At 36.2% G+C, this 24,823-nt stretch overlaps 2 protein-coding genes across 2 annotated transcripts in view; both read left to right on the forward strand.

Annotated features, from left to right (window-relative positions):
• LOC140139194 (uncharacterized) overlaps positions 1-24,823 on the forward strand; it is an 893,593-nt gene that overhangs the window by 175,389 nt on the left and 693,381 nt on the right. The window lies entirely within an intron of this gene.
• On the forward strand, positions 1,114-24,591 carry LOC140138751 (uncharacterized). Its single transcript, XM_072160513.1, has 20 exons — positions 1,114-1,419; positions 3,396-3,426; positions 6,275-6,445; positions 6,708-6,878; positions 8,125-8,286; positions 8,669-8,836; positions 9,336-9,506; positions 10,536-10,699; positions 11,346-11,402; positions 12,941-13,054; positions 14,609-15,058; positions 15,741-17,102; positions 17,937-18,090; positions 19,147-19,257; positions 19,807-19,970; positions 20,542-20,649; positions 21,855-21,966; positions 23,424-23,520; positions 23,760-23,859; positions 24,181-24,591. Exons 1-20 carry the CDS (start codon positions 1,381-1,383, stop codon positions 24,232-24,234), a joined length of 3,960 nt encoding a protein of 1,319 aa, XP_072016614.1. The 5' UTR covers positions 1,114-1,380; the 3' UTR covers positions 24,235-24,591.

Raw genomic sequence — 24,823 nt, forward strand, 5'->3', positions numbered from 1 at the left:
TTTATGTTAAAATGTCGGGTTATATAAAGGTCATGAAAACGTTTTAAAATGTTTTGTATGAAAACACACTACAACAATATTTCTAAAATGTTTTCAAAAATGTTATTGTAAACTATTTTTGCAAACATTTTTTGCCAAATATTTTGTCAACACTTAAATAAAATTATGTTAAAATATTTTCCCCCAGCAAACACAGAAATGTTTTTAAAATGTTTTTTCTTCAAAACGTTTTATTAACATTTAAATGTCGGGTTATATAAAGGTCATAAAAACGTAATTAAAACGTTATTGCAAATATTTTGGGCAAACATTCTGTTTAGAATGTTTTGTATCAGGTTTTCAAAAATGTTTTTGGAATGTTATTAAAACGTTTTTATACCCTTTATATAACCCGACATTTAAACGTTTTCTGTGAAACATTTTGTGTTTGCTGGGCAGTAGATTATCAAAAAATGTTTTTCAATGTTATGAAAACGTTTTATACCCTTAATATACCTTTTATATAACCCGACATTTAAACGTTTTCTGACAACATTTTATAACCTTTTGCGAATGATGTCGAAAACGTTTTGTGTTTGCTTGCACACTGCAACTTGAAGACATTTCATAATTACCCTGACATTAAAACGTTTTCTGATCTCACTTGTTTTTCTCGAAGAAGTCTGAGAATGAAGTAAATATATATTTAAAATTGTTATAGTTGGCACTGAGCTTCCCATCTGAAGATCCTGGAGCCATGCAGACAATAGAGGTAGGGGTAAACATAAAATATCGATATTCGAATACACCCAGGCCTTCACCCTACCCCAAAATGGAAACTATTGATCACAAAATATAGAATTGCAATATTTTTAATTTGCATAATTTATTGAATATTTCATCTCCCTGTCTACAGCGGCAAAGTTCAATACCCAGTCAATTAATCGATTCCGTTGTACAGATTTGGTTACCAATAGTGGAACCCAGATATCAAAGTTCGATATCCCCATTATACGGTATTGATACTATATAGTTGAACTGTGACTGAGAAGGTGAAAGTATTCTTATTATGTTGTTATGACGCAAGATGAAACAAGTATTGTCTTGAAGTCTTCAGAAGCGAATTGGTTCGTAACCGCCTCGCCTGCCATGTTCTGCCACAACCACAGACTTTTTAGCGACTTTATGGATAATTTCCCATGTTTTAAAATGTGAAACGTCATTATTTTAAGTTAAGGAATGACAGTGAGATGTAAGAACAGGTAACCATGAGTATTATGGTTAATGTGCTGTGACTCCAACACTTTAAGGGATGTAAGAGTGCCAACCTGAAGATTGAAACATCATTATAGATTTTTACTCATAATATTATAAGGAACAACTCATATAATCAGCACCATAATGGCGAACTCTGTTGTACTGAAAGTTTTCATCGTATTGGTAAGTACTAATAGTCGTAAAATGCAATATCAAGATTTCGACTTTTAAGTGAACAGAATTTAAAAGATGCCAAAACTTAAGGGAAGGGGTATGAACGTTTGGTCAGTATTTATTGTGGGACATTAGAGCACATCAGACATATCGAAATGCATTCTGAATACGAAGAATGTCCTTCTGATATCAAATAATTTTGATTTTTTGAAATTCGCAATGTAATACACATTTTATGGCAAATCATTAAAAATTGATATTTTTGATATCTAACAGTACTCGAAGTAAACTTTATAAATCTGATGATTTATATTTGAAGTGTATAGGTGGGATGAAAAGCCGACGATCAATTGAAAATTTTGACCTTTCGTATTGAAGATATGGATTTTTTTCCCAAAACACCAAAATAAAAAGGTCTTTTTGGGAAAAAATCCATATCTTCAATATGAAAGGTCAACATTTTCAACTGATCGTCGGCTTTTCATCCCACCTACATACGTACACGTTATGAATATATCATTAAATTTATAAAATTTACTTCGAGGACTGTTATATCTCAAAAATGTGAAAAATATCAAATTTTATTAATTTGTCATAAAATTTGTATTATATCGTAAATTTCGTAAAATGACAATTATTTGATATCAGAAAGACATTCTTCGTATTCAGAATGCAATTCGATATGTCTGATGTGCTCTCATGTCCCACAAAAAATACTGTCGAAACGCTCAAAACGCTCATTCCAGTTCCCTTAACATATCTTAGAAAACTTGCTGTAAATTTATTCGTTGCTGTTCTATTTACACTATTTTGATGTGGAACAAGGAGTATTAAAGTTTTAAGATTTTTATTTCCCACAGCATTTCATAGCTTACCGGGTATTAATGTTTTTGTTTTGTTTTTTTTGTTTTTTTTCTATTTCATGTCTAATATAGACTACGTGTGCATTCAGTCTCATTTTGTCACTTTTCCCCACCGCCATTTGAAATCATTTTGGAAATATTTGGACGTGGTCCTTAAAGATACACTGTACATTTTACAGAACATGTAAAATGTAACAAATTTTGAACAAGGCCGACGCGTCCATGATTTTGCATTTTGTGTTTTAAGAAATATTTTAAAATATATAGGCCTAGTTTTTCCTTGTTTTAAACATCACCAAAACCAGAAAAAAATGCAAAAAAACAAAAAACAAACAAACAAACAAAAAACAAAACAACCTCTCACTATTCCAAAATCTAAATAAAAATCCAATACCACCATTTGAATTTTGAATAACTAGAATATCGGACACCTCTTTATTCGTGTAATTATGTGTCAGAGGTGTTAACAGTTGCCTTCTTGAACACAATTTTAAAATTTGAACACCTGGGACAATAAGAACTGATAAAAAGACTAAATTGTTTGGAGACTGCCAAGGTGTTTATAACTCTTCAAAAACTTCCAAACTAGAACATTCATGTCAAATTGTTGTTATAATGTTTTCAACTGGAGAATGATATCGCCTCGTTTTCCTTATTTTGCTATTTTGGGGATAAAGCGAACTATGATAGATCAAAATAACCTATAAATATTGTGAAAAAACATTTTCTTTTCTGTGAACGTGTCAGATTCTTAAAACATGATTGTTACACTGATGAACACGTGGGATGTACTAATTGTAAAGTTTGGACTTCTAAAGCAAAACGCTGAAGGTGAAATTATTATCTTATTGACAATTTTTGGTAATTTATTGCAACATTTGTTTATGTGATTATAAACAAATGGTTTGCTGTGAACCATTTTATGTTAATAAACCGATATGTTTATTTGGTCAAATATTACTCAAAACCAATCAAAGGATTTGCCAGGTTTTTTAAGTTAGTCAGAAGTAATTTAGTTCCGAGAAAATATTATTTTATATTTAAATTAAAATTCTTTATTTCCATAATGGGCGATAATTTAAATTTTATTAAACTATATGTTTTCTTCTTTATTTTTTCAAGGGAACATGTGTTATATCTAGTCTGGCGCAAGGTAAGAAACATGTTATCAACTTTAAAATATCGTATATAGTTTACAAATATTCAACTTTCATTGAGGGAAATACTAAACACGTCGAGATACTAAAACACGGGAAAACATAAATAAAAATTGTAGACACGTACCAGACACCAGAAAGAACGGACTGACCAAATGCTTTAAATCGATTTGAATTTACTAAGCTCTGAGCTATCTTTTGTGTTTTTATTAATGTTGATGTTGTATAAGCAACGTAGCATCTAGAAGAATAATAATAACAAAAAAAAATAACAAAATTAAAAAACTAAATGGTTCCAGGCTCGGCCGCGAATCTTATTTGAGACGTATTTTTCTTTTTTTAATAAAACCATTGTTGCTAAAAATAATTTCAGTTTTATAGTTAGGCCTATTTTGTAAATCAATAATTTTGAAGATCGTGATCGACGTCATGCACACACATACGTACAACCCAACATTCAATATCGATCAATTCATAAGGATGTTCTTGTTTGCAATTTATATCATTTTTTTCGATATAATTGATTAGTATTTTCTAAAATTGATTAGTCATTACTTTACTTCATTTACCATTATGAACGTTCGCTCTTCTTCAAGATTTGTAGACAAAACCAGTTTGTACGGACATCATTGACGATGTATTCTTTTTGAACATCCAATCAGAATTTTCTTAATTTTGTTGAATATTTTCGAATGGTGCACCTTCGTATTTCGTATTAAAAATAAGATAAATCATCTCTACGTATACGGAATTGCAGGCTATTAGTTGTATAACTCATCGGAAGGTCTTCGTTGATTTTTGTCTAGAGTAATTTAATCTTTTCACAATTTAAAGTGTATGACAAAACTTTAATGAGGATAACTGCAAAACCCCATTATATTAAGGGGTGGGGTATTGTTTAAGTTTGGAAGAAAGATCATTCAACACAATCCGCACGAGTGGTTAAACTGGCAATGGACTTCATATTTGAAATAATTTTCGTTCTTTATAACAACCTATTTCTTGCAAAACATTTAATTAGGTTTTGTTCAAATTTGAAAACCTGCACGATATTGAAAATGAAAGCTTGCATGTGAGATGATGCTCGGTATTTGTAAATATCTTTTTTCGTTAATGTTGATATAAATATTGCATGAAGAATACTACATAAAAAATTCCAGCTGGCTTAAATATTTCTCACACACATTAAGGGCTGAGGTATGAACGTTTGAACAGTATTTATTGTGGGACATAAGAGCACATCGGACATATCGAATTGCATTCTGATTACGAAGAATGTCCTTCTGATATCAAATAATTTTGATTTTTTGAAATTCGTAATGTAATACACATTTTATGGCAAATGATTAAAAAATGATATTTTTGATATTTAACAGTACTCGAAGTAAACTTTACTAATCTGATGGTTTATACTGAAAGTGTATGTAGGTGGGATGAAAAGCCGACGATCAATTGAAAATTGTGACCTTTCGTATTGAAGATATGGATTTTTTTCCCCAAAATACCAAAAAAAAAAGGTCTTTTTTTTAAAAAATTTCATATTTTCAATATGAAAGATCAAAATTTTCAATTGATCGTCGGCTTTTCCTCCCAGCTACATACACTTTAAGAATATGTCATTAGATTTATAAAATTTACTTCGAGGACTGTTATATATCAAAATGTGAAAAATATCAATGAATTTCAAAAAATGAAAATTATTTGATATCAGAAAGACATTCTTCGTATTCAGAATGCAATTCGATATGTCTGATGTGCTCTCATGTCCCACAAAAAATACTGTCAAAACGCTCATTCCAGATCCCTTAAGGCATACAAATCTGTCATTTAGTGATGCAGCAGACAGTAAAATAAAACTGGTAGCATAACACACTGTTGATGTTGCTCCACAATTAATGACCGGGACAGAATTGGAAAGTCAGAGTAAACTATACACCCTACTCTTTGTGAAACTAACTGTGAGATACAATACAATACAAGGACATACAGTTTTTGGCTCATAGTACACGGGACCGACAATTGACATCCCATCCGATGGAAGGACCGATTAAGTACCCTTGTAGTTCATTAATACCTGATTCCCCCAGTTCTAAATGCACCATGGGGGAGAGTAGATCGGGTGGAGGGGGGGGGGGGGCACTTATTCAAAATGGTTGATGGGGATGTGCGTTCACAATGACCCCCATTTTAAACTCCCTCTCACCCAATGACCCACTTTTTGTTTTACTGAATTCCTTCTCACTCAATGACCCCCTTTTTGTTTTTCCTGTCACCAAAAGACACCCCCCCCTATTTTCTGAAATGTTTAATTAGGAAAATTCCTTATAATCTCTCACTGAATTCCCCGTTATATCATTATTTTTCTTCAAATTTTTCAAATATTTCAAACAATTTCAAATTTTGATAACTTTTATATTTTGACCTAAAATGTATCCCAGTCTCACTGAATGACCTCATTTTTGGTAAGATGCTCCCCAGTCTCACTGAAAGACCCCCTTTTTGGTGCCTTCTCACTGAAAGACCCCTCTTTTCGGTGTCTAGGCTCTCACCCAAAGACCCGCCAACTGCTGTAGGCCTACGTACATCCCCGTGACTTTCAATGTCGAGTGACGTGACCCCCCCTGGTATAGTAGAAGTCTGAATTTAATATGATATTGCCAATTCAACTCACTTTTTCCCCCAAGTCACTGGACCCGGAACACCTTTGCATCAAATTAGCACATAATTGCTGTGTAGGTCTAGATCATGCATGTTTGTTTCAGAATGACATGTTTCAAAATCTGTTAATAATTATTCTCATCAGTCTGATCATATTTTATTAATTTCATCGTACATTTTTCACAGTTGACGGTAACTGGGGTACATGGAATAATTGGCAGGACTGTACAGCCTCATGTGCCGGAGGGGTGCGAATCCGTCTTCGTGAATGCAACGATCCTCCTCCATCAAGCGGTGGCGATGACTGCCCAGGCTACGGGAGCCAGACGGGCGCTTGCAATACTCAGGGATGCCCGGGTAAATATTACGGTCATTATAAGATATTAAAGGTGTGTGACAAGTCTGACAGCTCATCCCCCATTTTCCTTATAAAAACAAGAAAACATGTTTAAAGACTGAGCATATTTTTTCTCATTACCCTGATACCCGTAATATCTAACGTCACTGAACGTAGACTGTACCACAGTCTCGATTCCGTGTCTGGGTAATGGAGTTATACATGGGCCTACTTCAAAACTTAAAAAACCCTTAAACATACCTAAATATACTTTCTATCCAGTCGACGGGAGTTGGACGGAGTTCAGTGATTGGAGTGATTGTACAGTGACGTGTGGAGGTGGTACCCAGACGAGAACAAGGTCTTGTTCGAATCCTACACCAGCAAATGGTGGAACCATGTGTACCGGAGAGGACACAGAAACGCTTAACTGCGGAGACGTTGTTTGTCCAAGTGAGTCATTGTAATCGTATAAACAAAATGATGGTTTGAAATCCATACATCCTAAGACACCCCCCCGGAGGGGGGTGGGGTGGGGTGGGGTGTTACTCGCATACCAAAGTGGTACGCATGCTCGTCCAAAAAATGTCGAAAAGGGGTTGATTTTTGGCCCTGTGGCGGCGTCGACGTTTTGAGAAAAAAGGGTGCTTTTCAGGTTAAGTTTCAACGTTTAGGGTACATTTTTTCAACTGCAGTGGGTTTATTTTCGAATTTATGCCATTTATGGGTCCATTTCAGTTTCTTACGCCGAATTACGCCATTTTTAGGGGTAAGATTTACAGAGCCTTACGCCAATAAGGGGTGAATTTTTTCCACACTGATTACGCCATTTAGGGGCCATTTTTGAGGTGCTGGGACGAGCATGCATACCACTTTGGTATGCGAGTGACCCACCGGGGACACCCACTTATTCGCCCACAGAGGAAGTATCAGTACTGGGATTACCTGAATGGGTGACTCCGTTTGAAAGCTACACCCCTTGTGTGGGAGATTGAGATCATGTCTACCACAATGTATGTGGTGTATGGATTATAACTGGAATAACCCGTGAATTTCATTTGGAAGTGGTTTACTTCTGATCGGCCCAGGTTACTCGCATAGCTAACAGTTAAGGTAATATGTGTTTTTGTTTCAAAATGAAAAACGCAAAAGATATGGTCTCAAATTATCTATGCTCACCGTGGATGAGATCATTTTGCATGTGTGACCTATCTCAAGTTCTTTCGCTTATGCATTGTTATAAGGAGCAAATATCAGTCAGTCAAAAACAAAAACAAAACAAAAACAACGCCAGAGTGCATCAAAAATGTCACACAAATGATAGTATACAAATATTGACTGCTATGAGTGGCATGGTTAAGATTATAGGCCCAAGGTGATCTCAAAACTATACTATGATCCGAGGCGCAGCCGAGGGTCATAGCATGGTTTTGAGATCACCGCGGGCCTATAATCTTAACCATGTCCCGAATAAAGCAGTCAATATTTGTTTTATATACCGAATGGATACGTAGATATTACGATTGCGCAGTTTGATCGGGACGCACGTGACCGGTCCATAGTTCATTTCCATGAACCGGTCCATAGTTCATTTTGAGGGCATAGTTAATTCAATGACTGCACATTTAACCAATCAGATGACAGGAATCTATATATGAGGTATATAATGGATATTATGTTATTTTTCATGTTGTTTTAGCTGACGGTAAATGGACTAGTTGGGGTTCCTGGACGAACTGTAATAATGAATGCGACTCATTCCGTTATCGGACATGTACAAATCCAGCCCCAGCCAATGGAGGCCGACAATGCGGAGGCAGAAGTAGAGAAGTCTATGAATGCAGTATCGAAGATTGCCCAGGTAATGGTTTATACTTTTAGCAATCCACCTCCAATTAATTTTTTTCCCAGATAATTAATCTACGCTCGTAAGTATAGCGATATAGGTTTCCGTCCTGGAGAAAACGAACTGATTCTGACATCAACATGGTTATTCGCCAGCGAAGTGGTTACATTACTCCCTCGTAAACTGGAGCATACGCTTTTTGGAATTGGTTGTAAATGCCATAGACTTTGTGTTGCGATTATTTCGATCGCGGTGCAGAACTCAAAAGCGTGATCAAGTTGACATAGTGATAATCGGATTACACGTAACACTTCGCTGGTGAATATTGCTTGATCTTGATGAAACGACCCTATACAAAAGCGTAACATGTAGCCTATGTATTACCTCTTATTTTCAGTGGATGGGCAGTGGGGTGCATGGACATTTCATAGCTGTGATAGGACATGCCGAGGCTTCAAGACAAGACGATGTGACGACCCTCCTCCGATACGAGGTGGTAAAGTTTGCGTTGGGACAGACAGGGAACAGTATGGCGAATGCACTGGTCATGAATGCGTAGAGAATGGTAAGCTTGGTCAAATTGGTAAATTTGAAAGGAAAGCACGTTCATCATCAGCTTAATGTTGTCCCTGATATTCAACATAATTGGTCAAGATTGCCTTATAGGAGCATTAGTGTACGTAGTTTTGTAACTAGATTAGAGTTATGTGACACTCTAGTCTTTGTATAGAACACTGGACTGACGTATTATGCTGTTGACAATGTCATTGATGTAAGCAACGAACACTGGAGGGGGCAACAAGTATCCTTGCCTTACACCAAAAACAATTTGAACTTAGTATGTCTTTCCTTAAGTATGCATGCATGTAAATGAGAGTTCCAGCAGCATTGTAACCCGAAATTCTTCAAAATCTGCACCACCATGTATCAGATAACACTTTCAGACACATCTCGCACCTTTGGTTTATCATGTAACTTTATACACATGATGTTTTATGTTGATCACATATTTTGGACTGGTGGCTTCGTGACATATTTCTCTGTGCCGGTTTTCCTTCTCGTAGGTAATTGGGGTTTATGGAGTCCCTGGAGCAAATGCAGCAAAACATGTATGCATGGAACACAGACGAGAACACGGAGATGTAATCATCCGGCACCGAGGAATGGAGGAAAAGAGTGCCCTGTGGAAGATGAATCTGAACAACATAAGCCATGTTATTTACAAACATGCCCAGGTAAGGCGTCATACCCATCGGTCCGTGCAGTATTGTGTTTTGTAATTCATGTTCATCGCAAGTAGGCAAAATTTCCGTTTAAACTTTTAATTGAATTAATGGTGCACGCAGGGAAATTTAGACATTGTTTTGTGTTGCATCTTTAAAAGTAATGAAGAGAATTGCTAAAACACAGACACAAAAGGTACCAATGCAAAACAAGGACAGGTGGAATGGATAAATAAAAGGAGACCAAACGAAATGGATGAAATACAATAATCTTGTTACACGAGGGGAGCGATTTGCCTGCACATTCATTCTCCAATAGGTATCTCATGCATTCCTTCACCATAAATGTAATGAGCCTGGTCTTGCTAGTATTGGCAGTGAGAGGGTTTTCCGAGAACCAATGGTGGATAGTGTCAATATCAGCTTGAAAGCTAGTGATGTCACTTTTATTCCTGATAGATTTGTAGCTTGGGATCGCTTTCAAATTAACGGTTCTTACAGCAAGCTTTTATAGCAATATTTTCAAAAGGTTATTGGATGAAATTGAATGCAAACGACGTTTGGGATGAACTTTTATTCACATTTTTTGTTAGTAATTAAGTTTGTTATAGTAATACATTTTTATAGTAGCTACAACATCGATACACTAACTTTGCACACACCTGCAGATACATAACGGCGTTTGCCTTAAACAACTCTACCCCCATTAAAATATCGCATGCAGAGAATACGAATGCTTATAGAGGCCCTGCATGAAATTATCGATTGGCTCCAAACAAAGGATTTGAGCCGGTGTCCTTCACCGTAGTTATGGCGGAGTGCAGTCCATTCAATCAAATGTTGTCATCAACCTATTTGATCGTAGTGCAGGGTTATGTGTGTGAGACGAACTGTCACGGTAGATTGCAATCATGCTTTTGTTAAATGCATTTGAGTAGTCCGCCATATTTACGGGATGATACGTCACATGCAAGGCCTCTATACAGATGACATGTTAACTGAAACATCAAGACAATTATGCGAATACTTCTATTTTAACAGTGCCACCAGATTACGTGAGAAAAGTCAAGAACAAAAAGAATGATATCAACTTCGGATTAATTCTCGGTACTATCTTCGGCAGCATGGCAGCCATCACGATACTATTAGTCCTCTTTTTATCTATTAGAAAACATCAACTAAAGAAGCAAAGAGATAAAATTGTGGTATGTATAGTATAAGGACCCAAATTGGCTATTCCGGTTGAAACCCATACACCCCACATGGAAGACATTACCTTAATCCACCACACTAAATGGATGATTCCATTAGAAATATACACCCCCTGTGAGATTTAGGTCATGTCTTTCATATGGGTGTAGGGATTTCAGCTGGAATAGCGCAATAAGGGACAAGCTGTTCTCTTCACTCAATACTATTAAAAATTAAGCCTACTCTCTTAAATTTTCCGATTGCATATTCAATCAAAACGAATTGAATTATTAGATTTCAATCTTTTCTAGAAGAGTGATTAACAATCTTTTAGGACTTGAACATTGTTGAAGTAAGGGACTATACATCTTTTAGCAATTAAACATTACTGAAGTAAGGGACACATTGGCTTTAAATCTTTTACCGACTAAAGTTAGGGACAAAACCTTTCTAATTAAAACAAATATTGAATATATTAACTTTAAAATGGAACACGTGTCATTTGGCAGTAGGCTATACACATGATTGGTTGGTGATATCAGTCTACAAAAAGAGTAAGAGTCAATGCAAACATATATTTCAACAAACATTCACATTTGAAAAACAATGAGATTTGTCCAAACCTGTATTTACAAACTGCTTAAATTATCACATTTACAGGAGGAGCGGGAGAACTCGAAGCTCTACAAGGACGCCGCGGAGATGAGTATCATTCCGGTACGTATTAGTAGAATTAAAGTTTGACACTACCTTAAAGTGTTGCGATATGGTAGTTCACAACATCTTGCGAATGGTAGTCAGCTTAGGCATAAATCGCATTGCTCATTTAATAGCGAATGTGTAGAAGAATTCAAATATCACAGATATACTTTTGTAGGTCCTGTGGTTCTTGAGTTATTATGTAGGAGGGCTGAAACATCTGCAACACTTACATATACGTACATAACTTATTCACAACGATAAATCAAGCAAGGGTTGAAAGTATATGGTTTGTAGAATGAACTTTTGCAAAACATCAAAGTGTTATTTTTCAATAATATATTGATTTACATATTAAATGAAAATCGATATTTTTTGGCAGCTTCGACCAACAGAAGCATAATAAATAAATAAATAAATAAATAAATAAATAAATACCTTATCTACCCTTAAAGTAGTAGTTTTTAGTAAACAAAGTTAAAAAAAATACAGTTCAGATTATGTAATGATGTTTACAGATCTTTTAATGGAATTTAATTTCATTTCTCATTTTGTTCTGCGTTGTTTTACTTGTTTATCACTCCATTTAAATTATGATTGACAATCTCTGTACACGATCTCGTGATAAAAGTATTTTTTAAATTCTGACCTTAAAAGCAAAAAGGAGAAGAAAAGAAAGAAGTTGAAAGAAAAAGAGCATGAAGCATACTCCCTATAATTAATATATAATACCCGGTATATACCACCTGTAATACCGTTCCAAATTGATGCCTATCTCCTCTACCCCCTCCTGTAAAAATTGGGACGAACGTCCACCTCCTTCCATCAAGAAAGCTGGTTACTCCAATACAATGGTATAGGAACCCGCCAGCGTACGTATGCCTAAGTTTTAAAATAAATGCATAGGCCTAAACAGTGCTGATTATAAACAATATTGCACAGAATAAAGACGTTTTGTATTTGAGTGTTACAAGTAATAAAATTCATTGAACATTTCCACTTAAAGCCATATTATAACATTTTCAAACAAAATAGATTAGCATTTCGTTGCCATAAAATGTTAGCTTTTACTGTCAGATATATCCCCTTTTATTTTTGAGCCGAACAAATACGGCAAAGCAAAGAAAATTGGAATTTACTACCAGCGCACATGTCGCCAATACGTACCACTCCTTCGGTCATGTTGTGGTACGACCCTTTGTTGTGTATATCACCGTCCCGCACGCTGTGTACGTACTGTGTGTTATGAACATCGTGTATGCGTTCGACTAATAATAAAGCGCGGATTCCGGCGTTTTATTCAAAATCACGGATTTTGACAAAACTACAGCACCTAGAGTCTTGATTTTTGCAGGGTATATTGGTTTAATAAAGTACAATTTAATCGTGTAAAAAATGAATTTTAAAAATTCAGTGAGGGCGTCTTCCTCAGCAAATGTTATAATATGGCTTGAATAATGGGTGATGGTGGACTGGTTTGTGAACCAAATTCTCTGTATGTTATTGTCATAACCTACATGAGTTAACGTTTCATTCTAACCGTGTTTATTCTGCAGGAAGGCAAAAGGAGCGCAGAGGCAAGACTAAGGAGAAAACAACTGAAATCCAAACTGAAGAGAAATGGCAAACTGAATGAAGAGACGCCACTGATGCTGATGGGTGAAGAAGGGGTACGTCATCGGCGTCAACCAAGATCACCAGATACTTTCTTACAAAATTATTTAGAAACTGAAGCAAAAGATCTTTATATCAATGATGATGGTGATAATATTAGGAAAAGTTCATTTGAAAGCTCTCATGAAAGTTTCAGTAGCGAGGCTGTTTCAGAGAATGAAAATGTCGTTTATTTGGGCAGTTTTAGCGAAAGTATTAGTGGGACTGATTCAAATACAATTGCGGATCAATCGGACTCATCAATGTCTGATTCGGCGTTTTCGTGATGCAACGAAACCATACAGTCTGCTAGGGTTGAGAAGCCTTTAACTCACAGTGGTCTAACCCACAAAATGGGCATTAAGTCGCCTGGACACTATAGATGATACAGTCCATTAAACACGACAAAATTCAATAGGAAACAAAGGACATCTTGGACGAAATGCTGATTTGTGAAGATCAAAGCAAGGAGCCATCTTAAGGGGGTACTACACCCCTGCCCAATTTTGTGCCTATTTTTGCATTTTTCTCAAAAATTATAGCACATTGGTGACAAGTAAGATATGTATATTACAGGAGCAAGGACTACAACTACTAAACTGGAAATTTTATTTCAGCACAGACAACAGTTGTGGAGTTACAGTCAAAAATGAGGGAAAACCAATATTTGGCCAATAAATCAATAACTATTAGCCTTGAGTTGCTGAATTTTCAGTGCAGTAGTTGTAGTCCTTGCCCCTATAATATACATATCTTACTTGTGACCTATGCGCTATAATTTTTGAGAAAAATGCAAAAATAGGCACAAAATTGGTCAGGGGTGTAGTACCCCCTTAACATGTTTGTTATGATTTTGAATGGTATAAAATACGAATTTCAATTATGGAATATCTCAGAAAGTGGATTTTGTCGCATTTATTCTCCATTTTGTAAGAGCAGGTCATTGTGAGTTAAGTTTTTGTGGTTCTCAACCCTCAATTTTTAATAATTATAAATTGAGATTAGATTTTCAAATGCTGTTAGCTGGTTAATGGAGTAATTTATAGTCATGATAGTGTTCTGAGTTCTTGTGGCTCATTAGTGTGTACCTGTACGTCTCTGTGCGTTCGTGATTGACGATAAAAGAATTAGTATCTTGAAATATTGAGATAATTTGATTTCTTTTTTGCTTGTCTCATTAGTTTAATTTATGCTGCATCTTGTAGACTTTTTGCAATAAAAATATCAGGTACAAGGCTGTAATATTTCAAATTTATTCTGTATTTTGACTTTGGCCTTATAAATATATTATGCGATATGTGTTTTGTAGTTGATACTGATGAAAATATAATTATTAAATGATTTCAATAAAACAAAAACCGATCTGACTTTGCGTCTATTTTATACAATGTATGCAAGAAACGAGAACGCTGCACTTTCATGGTCATAAGAGGTCACCTGCAGGCCTACTTAAATTGTAATCAAATGTCTAAAAAACTCCAAAACAATGCAAACTGTTTTATTCAATCTTTCATGAAAAATTACAATTTCCAAAATCCGTTTTAACTTATTTCTTACATTCCTTTTAACAGTTTGATATGGACGAATTTGATGACGATGATCGACCATGGTCCTCGATGTCCTCAAGACCCGGAAGTGCAGTGTCCAGACCAGGAACCGCGCGTTTGCGTCCCAGTGCGTACGGACGTGAAGGGAGTACACTATCACGAGAAGACAGTGAGTTAGATCGAGAGGTGACACTTATGGATATATTCCAAGATGCTGATTACCTGAAGAGAAAAAATACAGATGACCCATTGGCGCGAGAAGAAACATCATTTTTCGACACAGATGGGGTTGATGGGACAGATACTGGTTTATATCGATCAGACACGCAGATGTCCTTCCAGACAGGTCTGGCTCCTGATTCAAAGAAAGCTCAAAGATCGTTGTTGGAGACTCCACGACCAGAGAGCACAAGACCTGATGAAGAGTACGTGGAAAGAGTCCCAACACCAATGATGATGAAAGGATTGGAAGAGGTATGTTGCATTTTATTTCTCTGCCATTTTACATAATATGGGCTAGGGGTACGAAAATGAGCCATTTAGAGTTTGACAACATTGGAATATCACAAACATTTTGTGTATAAAAACAATAGTGTTTATTACGTTATCCGAAAAGTATTTAAAATCTTTAGATATAAGAAACTATTATTCCTGTCTGGAAACCTATAAGAATAAAATAATGTTGAATCCAAGGCACATATAATGAACATTATGATACAATAATACAGGGCCCTTGATGGTATAACACAATTCACTTGTTGAATAGACTTTGTATCAGCAAAACTTTAATAACAACGAGACCTAATATAGGATCTATTAACATGACTAGCGTGATCAGTGATTTAAAATACATTTTTAGAATCCATCACATGAGAAACCCGCTATCAACTAAATTGATATTAGGGGCACTGACTCTCACGTTGTTCCTTGTTATGCAAATGAGTAGTCTACGCTTCGGTAGCTTCTATCAGAGATTTCGGAGCTATCTTTTTCTTATTTCACGTGGCCGTTTCTATACAGCTGGATGAACATAAAAAGAATCTTCCGCACGACTATACAGTGCGAAGTAAATATCGTATTTGTATAATCTTGATATGTAATGACAAGATCAGTATGATCATACATTTTTTATACATTTTTTCATTCTAATTTTCAGCTTGACCAGCAGCTGCGAAATATTGCAGGTTATGCTACAGATGGTCAAGATACATCAATACCAGGTGGAATAGGTAACCTTGCAGAACTCCTCGGTAGCAATGAAGGTGGCAAAGATAATCCAGTAGACACACTTGGTTTACCGATGAACCTACAGAACCAAGAAGCGCCCAGAGGCCCTGGAGTAGCAGTGCCTTCAAAGGGTGGTGCTGTGGGTGGTGCTGCGGCTGCTGCTGGTGGAATGTCACTTAATAATGCTATGAATAAGAAAGTTGTTATTGCACAGATAAACCATATACCTAGTAACGAGACTCCAGGTGCAGGTGGTGGTGGGTTGCCTAATCTGCAATCTGCAATGTCTAAGAAGGCTGGAGCAAAGGGTGACATATCTGCTCCTCCACCAACGCTTCCGAATCAAGATGTATTTTCCCGCCATTCGTCATTGCCAAATATTACTCCAATCCCAGCAGCACCAAGTGTTACTAAAGGTGACAGTTCATTTGATGAAATACTTGCTGAACAACAAGAAGCAGCGAGAATTAAAAAACATCGAGCTGCTAATCCGCTTAATTTCGAAGAACTTATGGAGGAAAAGCAAAAGGCAGCTTTGAAACTTGAACAACAGCAGCAGTTACAGGCGCAGCAACAGCAACAACAGCAACCGCAAGCTACCGCAGCTAATGTAGGCATATCCTTACAACAAGCAATGTCTGGTAAAGGACTCTCGCCTCAACAAGCGATGGGTGGCAGAGAGCTGGCACCTGTAACACCACCGCCAAATCGAAGACCAGGAATGGGAATGACGTTGGATCAAGCAATGACAAAACAAGGAGTGTCTGTTACGAACAAAATGGGTAAATCAGCATCAGTTGACGAGGGTCTGAGTAGCCTAGCAACACCCTCCGTTGGTAATGCACCACCTTCACCTGGGTTCTCACCACGAAGAGCCAGCATGGCTGCCGTAAGCATAAGTGTAGTGGACGAAACAGTAAAGCCTGGTGACAAAACATCAAAAGGTATGAGCTTGCAAGAAGCAATGGCGTCCAAGACAGGGCAACAACAGGCTTCTGGAGGAATGAGTCTGGATCAAGCCATGGCATCTAAAACTGGACAAACTCAAATGACTAACCCATCTGGAGGGGTAAGCCTGCAACAAGCCATGGCATCGAAGACCGGACAGCCACAAAGGAGAGGTCCAGGTGGTGCGATGAATTTAAGGGAAGCAATGGCATCAAAGACAGGGCAGAACCAAGACAGAAAGCGAGGGCATGATTCTGTGGGAGATGCTATGGCGGCTAAACTTGGTCATCAACAACAAGAAGCTCCTAGGAAATTGATGAAGGCACTGCCAACACTTCCACCGGTAAGAGATGTAAAATCCTTATTCTTAACCCCGTGAGAACTACTTGCTGATTGGCCAAAATGAAAAGTGTGTCCCATTTTGAACCAATAAAAGAGGGTATTAATCATCTGCAAATGCAAATTTGACCATAAATAGTTTAAAACCTAATCATAATTGGCAATTGAAATGAGAATTTCAAGTTATCAACCAATCAGAAATGCTGTTAGATGACCAGAAGTGTATTGTATCTCTAGGCAACAGTGACATAACTATAACATTCATTTGGGCAAGCATCCTTAGGGGGACCGGTTTCTGCCTATATTTTTTAATGATCAGAGATTCAAAAATTTAATACAATTAACAGCCTTCAGATCATTTTGTATGGCAAATGCATTGTGGATGCTGTGCGGAGTGGTAGATTATAGATGGTTGCCAAGCGCAGGGCATGACTGCAATATTCAGCTCATATGAGCAAGTGTGTTGGACGTTATTTCAGTGTGGAAAGGAGCCATATATAATATGGCTTTCGTTATTTTACATTATTGTATGTTTGTTTTGTTAAGCAAATCAAGATAAAGGAAAATCTTTTAATTACTTGGAAGCAACGGCCATGGCATCGAAGACCGGAAAGCCACAAAAATGTTGTAATTACTTGGAAGCAAAGGGTTTTCAGATACACCATTTACAGCTCGTCTTCAATTGTCCTGATCAACGCATTGGAATCTCTACCCCTCTGTTGGTGTTTGCTTTCTCGGGGAAATCAAAACTTGTTGAGGATATCCATCGTCGGATTACAGATTTTAACCTGTAATCCATTAAAACATTTACTTTAACAAAACAATGTTTTTATTTCAGCCGGACAAAACTAAAGGCTGGGAAGTACCACGTGACAGTATCGAGTTAGTAACCAACATCGGCTATGGTACAATGGGGCCTGTGTGGAAGGCTAAGGCATGGGATATCAAGGAGAGTGAGGACGCCACGTCTGTGGCGATTAAAACGCTTAATGGTATGCATAGATTATGTCTCTATACTTAAAAATAGATTTTTCTAAACAATTACAATGTATATCTTTGATTTGAAATTACTTGGTACTTTAGGTCGGTAAACATGAATAAGAGTTGATCTTTCCCTAGAGAAGTCCTTTTGAGTGGACTGAGCTTTCGGATCTCTAGCGAATGCCATCTTCAGCAATGTATATCTTTAGAGGTAATGTAGAGCCTCAGTTTGTTAACCTTTCTTTACTTTAAAAAAAAAAAGTTACTTATTTAAGAATACGAGTCGAAGGTTTTAACTTAATTGAATAAATGTGTGATATATCACATTAAAGTTAAATTTCATGGTTCAAATACGAGCTTTTGCATCCTTCTTGCCTAATCGTGCATACTGTGCTCTTAAATCGGGCATTTCCGCCATGATTCGGTTGTTAATGATAATGCTGTATTTTGGTATGTGAATCTTTAAGGTATAATATAACGAATCTTGCATAGTTGCATCTCGACTTGTATATTACATGTACAAGTAAACATTATAATTGGTAGGCCTACATGTACAGGGTGTAACAATAAAATGTGTACAATTGCATTTTGACTTCTCAGGAAAAAACTAAAAAAGTTACGGCACAAATGTTATATGCAATAGAATCAGTAATATCTTGGCTAAAAGAAGACGTTTAGTTGATTTCTCTACTAGCTTGGGTTCAAAAGTTATGTCGGATTAATTAAACCGTCCAGAAAACGTGTTGGGCCTCTTTTGCCATGTTAGCGTATATCAAGTTTGAACCGCGTAGATTGTGCTTATCATTATTAAACATCAAAGAACTGACACAAAAGAATTCACATATAAATATCAAACCAAAAAGTAAGCAGCATACTTGTGTCATTCTATTTTCAAAATTGTACAAATTTTATTGTTACACCCTGTATATCCATGAATAATAATTGTCGCATAATGAATACTTCTCTTTATAAGTTAGCACGCGTTTTAATAATTGTAATATCTTGCAAATGGTTTGCTTTTGCATGAACATAAAGATTTTACAATTTTTTCTTCCTTTTTGTTCTAGACGGTAGTACAATAAAGGAGCGTGAGGAGTTCTTGAGGGAAATGGAGCTAATGAAGAAGCTAGACCCACATCCGTATGTCATCGGTCTACTTGGTTGCTGCACATATTTAGGTTTGTTTGTTTGTCTGTTTAAACGGCCACTCCGTGTGGAGAACTCATAGCGATGCAAATTTATATCACACTTGAGTGGGTCCTGTTAAACGGCCACTGTGTTTGGTTGAATCCAAGTGTGCAATATTGGATCCAAAACATAATAATGATAAAATTGGATGCTTTAGGCTCAATATTTGTTGGTCTCGCTATGAGTTTTAAAAAATTAGATTGGATGGGCTACGTCTCGTCCATTCTTTTTAAAACTCATTTAAAAGCTCGACCAATAAATGTGGGCTCAATCGATCCAATTTTATACCACACTTGGGTCCTATTGAGACCAGGTTCAAACAAACTTCTCAAGCCATGCTAAAAGCATACATGCTTGCCTATGTGAAAAGATAAAAGAAAGAGACAGAACAAGTAATGTGAACAAGAACAAATAATAACTACCATAGCCTAAGATTGGTATGGTAAGTTACACACCAAATCTCTTGGTCGCGTCATTTTGTGAACTCTGCTTCGTTTGAGGCTAATTTATAGCTACTATTTTACCTGTTACATCCATAGATCCGTTGTACATGATTTTGGAATACGCACGTCATGATGCGTTATTGGATTATCTACGTCGTAATAGGCCAGGCAAAGAGAATGCCCGCACGCCTACTTCACGGATCATGGTCAACTTTGCCTTACAGATTACAAGAGGCATGCAATACTTATCTAAAATACAGGTAGGTTTTGTAATACAGCTTATTTAAAGGAGTGGGGTCGTGAGATTGTGATTTGCGTTGGTGGGGCGCGCGTGTGTAAGGGTGTGAGTTGGTGTACACATGTTGTTGGTGGGGTGGGGTGGATATGTTGTATCAAGATTTGGGTATATAAACTAGAAGATTCGAGCCAGGTATACCAACTTGGTGTGGGGAACAAGACAAATACAAGATAAAGACTAATGTCTTGTTTTATGTCTTGTTCCCCACACCAAGTTGGTATACCTGGCTCGAATCTTTCTATTTTGATATATTCTAGGTATCCTCTTGTATCATCCTTTTTACCTACTTTGTATATAAACTAGTTTAATTGAGTGCGGAAGATGTTGTTGGGATAAGTATCCGGATGTGTAAATGAATCATGTTGGTGTATTTACAACGTTTGTCTGATCAGATGTATCAATTTATACTTGGCTTACGTTACCAATAAGCATTATCATACACTATTGACGCTTGCCAGTATCAGCGACAACCTTTAAGATCCTATACGAAGTAGATGATTCTGTACCTTGACATTATCATTTTTATCCAACAGCTCCCGCATGGCGATCTTACGACAAGAAATGTGCTTTTAGGAGAGAGAATGGTCTGCAAGATTTCAAACTTTTCTCGTGAGAGAGACATTGCTGGCATTGTTGGAGAGGTGAGTTAAATCGCGACAAGTTCTTCAAAGTAAAAAAAAATGAAGAACGATATTGTTTGTTTGTTTAACCTGATGTATTTCTAGTGTTAGTATGATGTGCCCTGAGTATTTAAATTAGATCATTTAACCTTGTCTATTAAGAAAGTTATTTAATGAAAGATGTGAATTCCCTCTCATGTAACCACAATAATAGAAAAAAAGTCAGTTAGACCTATTTAGGCATTGGGGTACCCCATGATTTCACAGAATGACGATTGCATTCAATGTGGAAAAACCCTCTATCTAAAATAAGGTGAATGTGACAGAATAATCTTTTAATAAAACGAGGGGCACTTGTTTGTATATAACCAAAATGTAAACATGATTTCGGAGCAATTTTATTTGAAGTATTGAGTTGTGCAGTAATGTTAATACTGATATGTGCCTTCAAAACAAAGTACCTGTGAATCGGTCAGTTTGCATAGCCAATGATGTGCTATTAATCCAGAAAAATCGAACAAGACTGGAGTACGCCAAAGAGCGATCATTTCTAAAAAGGAAATATATTCTTCTGTCGAAATGCTGAAGTCTGGTTTATGAAACAACGTTATCCGTCAATGTTACTGGAACAGTGTGGAACAAGGCCCGTTTCCTAATGAAAGTGAGTGAATGGTGAAAGTAGCACCAGTTTGGTAGCAGGTTTTTGTGCGAAAATTATATTACGCAAGCTAACAGCCTCACAAGTTTGCATCAGGATAATACACCAGTCGTTCGGAACATTAGGTGCACCATAATCAATAACAAGAAAGAGAAAATGTTGTATAGTAAATTCATTGATTGCATGCATTCATATATATATACAAAAACATTCTCCAATCATTTCATGCTTTTCTTTTAAAGATTCAAACTTTGTTAGCTTATTACAAACAGTGTGTTTTGTTGTTCATTCTGAACATGCTGAAACGAATTTTAAAAAGGTATTTTTGACCATGGGTCATTGCGATCTATAACAGTATTCTTTCTGTATAAATAAGTTATGAGATGGTTTACGATTGATACACCATTAATTTTGTGTAGGACATGTTCGTATAACCTCAAGGCGTTGCGAAAGGTTAGTATACTTTCACCTTACGATGTTACTTACAACAAGATGGCTTGAAAGTTTGGAGAACTTTAATCGGGGTTGAGTTTATTTTTTGACATTATATCTTACACTTTATTTTCAGCCCCGTCATGCTATTCGTTGGATGGGCGTTGAAACCATTGCTACAAACGAGTACTCGACAATGACGGACATCTGGTCATTTGGTGTCCTGCTCTGGGAAATTGTTACTTACGGTATGTTTCCTTATAGTTATATTTTAAAATAAATGAAATGAAATATATCAAAAGTACCTGACACATGCAGACATTACGAATTAGTATAGAGGCCTTGCATGTGATGTATCATCCCGTAAATATGGCGGACTACTCAAATGCATTCAACAAAAGCATGATTGCAATCTACCGTGACAGTTCGTGTCACACACATAACCCTGCACTACGATCAAATAGGTTGATGACAACATTTGATTGAATGGACTGCACTCCGCCATAACTACGGTGAAGGACGCCGGTTCAAATCCTTTGTTTGGAGCCAATCGATAATTTCATGCAGGGCCTCTATATGAGCCGATACGCATACTCAGTTACCCATCAAACACAAACGTGTTTTTAAAACGTTTTAAGCGTGTTATAAACGTATTTTTGTTTTGGACAAAATGTTTTAGTATGATTTAAATGTCATGTTATGAAGGTCTCGGGAACATGTTTGAAACATTTTATATGAAAAAAAAAACCACCACAATAACATTTTTGAAATTTTTTCAAAATATTATTGTACAATATTTTTGACAAACATTTTAGACAATATTTTGTCAATACTTGCTAAATATATATAGAATGTTTACATCAAGTTTAAAAAAAATGTTTTCTGAATATTATTTAAACGTTTTATACTCTTTATATAACCAGACATTTCTGTTTGCCGCGTAATTTGTAATTTTTTTCTCTGAGAGTCTTCGTAAAACGGCTCCACGTAATTGTACGACCATTGTTCACGTTGTTTGCGCTTAGCGAACTCGTTTTAACACACAACCTTAGCCGTTGTATGATGGACCGTCCAGCTTTGATGGCTAGTAATGGTTAGGAATATGTTAATATTATGGGAATTTATACTTTTCTTATAATTTTCAGTGGCAAGTACTTTAAAAATCCAAAGTTTATGATTTGCCCATTGTTAAGCAATTTTGACCGAATTTCAAGTTTTTGGTCAATTATCGTGATTATTTTGACGTCGATTTGTATAAATGATTGTTCTTCTTTTGATATCAATGATAGCAGAACCACATAGGTCTACTATACTTATGCACAGGTACCATATTCAGAGGGTGTTTCAACTACTTCCCCCTCTCTTTGTTTAGATGTGTTAAAATGCCTCAGTTACACTTGAATACCTGAGCACAAGAAGACCGTAAGTCCACTTGGCCCCTCAACATGTATATACACTAAAATTACGTATTGTTTCTTAGGGTTTTATAATGTTTAATACATGTTCCAGGGTGAAAACATCATGAAATGTTGCGAAAGATTTTTTAGCCCCTGAACATGTATAAAACAGTACCAAACTATACGCAACTTTAATGTATGCATGTTGAGGGGCCAAGTGGACTTACGGTCTTCTTGCGTTCAGGTCTTCACTTATCTTTACCTGCATAGTGCAATGCAAACAATAATTATAGTTTTAATACTAACAGGTGCAACACCATATCCCAAGATGCATGGCAAGGAGGTCAAATCAAAGGTGCCGTCGGGATACAGAATGGAAATACCTTCACATTGTGGAAAAGAATTGTAAGTGATTGTTTGAAGATCTAACTATTCCGCTCCGAATATCTCAAATAGCAATATTAAACTATGGCTGGGGATTAACATATTGTATATGCCCTTTAGGCCTATCAGATAAAGACTATCAAAATAATTTTGAATTTCTGTAGAAAATGAGAACAGAATGTATGAATTGGTTTATTCATAATTGTTTTCAATAAAAAGAACAAAAGCAACAATTGTTTGATGTATTTTCTTTTGTTTAGATATGGAATAATGCTAGAATGTTGGAACAACGAACCAAAGAAACGTCCTAGCTTCAAGAGTATAGGTATTGTAATGCAGAAGCTACTTGATGACAACAAGGTACGTATTCTGAACATGCTGACTGGTGCGCACTTGTAAAACGTGTTTACCTAGATTTTCTGTAAACAACCAAAAACATTCTTTTCATCGTTAGACCTTTAATATGTTGTTTAGTTACCGAAATACTACTTAGTCGCAGAAAGACCCAAGAACGGAATGTGTTCGAGCATCTCGTACACCAGTTTCATACTCAGGTAACACACCAAGAAACAACGATAAGCCACTTTTTATTAAGGGAAAGAATAAATTTGCCGTCGCTGTTCCATGTGTGTATTGTGTATTGATGCAAGTTTAATCTATACTTTCTTTTTTATTTTGCAGGAATACGTGAAAGCCAAGAAGTACGAGAGAAGCAAATACGAATCCCCGTATTAAAAGTGACCCCAACTGCCAACACAGGAACAGCTGCCTGCATATCAATATACGAAAACATCTCGATTGTTTTATAACCGATTTGAGAAACTTTTTAGCCTTAGGGATAGTGTTTTGCTATGCTTATTTTTTAATTGTTTTACATGTATGTTCAGTACATGTGGAAATTAAAATAGTTATCTAAACAAAACATACTTTTCGAATAGAAATCATAATACAGGCTGTATCAAAATAACTGGCACCCATCAGTGTCTAAGTTTGCAGCATTAATCCACCTGCAATAACCATATTTTGTATACCTTATTACACATTGATAGGGCGAATCATATGATGCATTTTGATGTGGCACTATAACCATTATCACTTAAAACTGACGGGAAGGATACCAATCACTTTGATACAGGCAGTATCTGATTGCCTATAGCTTATTCAACGAGTGTGTAAATACGCATGATATAAACGGAAAACAACCATAAAATAGTTACAAAACAAAACATAAGTTACAAAAAAACAAATTTGAATGTACAAAACAAAATCCAATTATGTACACTATATAAAATGATATTTTATAAACGACCTTTCAAAATATCTT

The sequence above is a fragment of the Amphiura filiformis genome, chromosome 18, assembly GCF_039555335.1.
Source record: "Amphiura filiformis chromosome 18, Afil_fr2py, whole genome shotgun sequence".
Taxonomy (NCBI): Eukaryota; Metazoa; Echinodermata; class Ophiuroidea; order Amphilepidida; family Amphiuridae; genus Amphiura; species Amphiura filiformis.

Coding starts and splice junctions, on each gene's coding strand:
- LOC140138751 (XM_072160513.1), top strand. CDS start 1,381: ATGGCGAACTCTGTTGTACTGAAAGTTTTCATCGTATTG. Junction 15,059..15,740: donor TGATGAAAGGATTGGAAGAG/GTATGTTGCATT, acceptor TCTAATTTTCAG/CTTGACCAGCAGCTGCGAAA. Junction 17,103..17,936: donor CACTGCCAACACTTCCACCG/GTAAGAGATGTA, acceptor TTTTTATTTCAG/CCGGACAAAACTAAAGGCTG.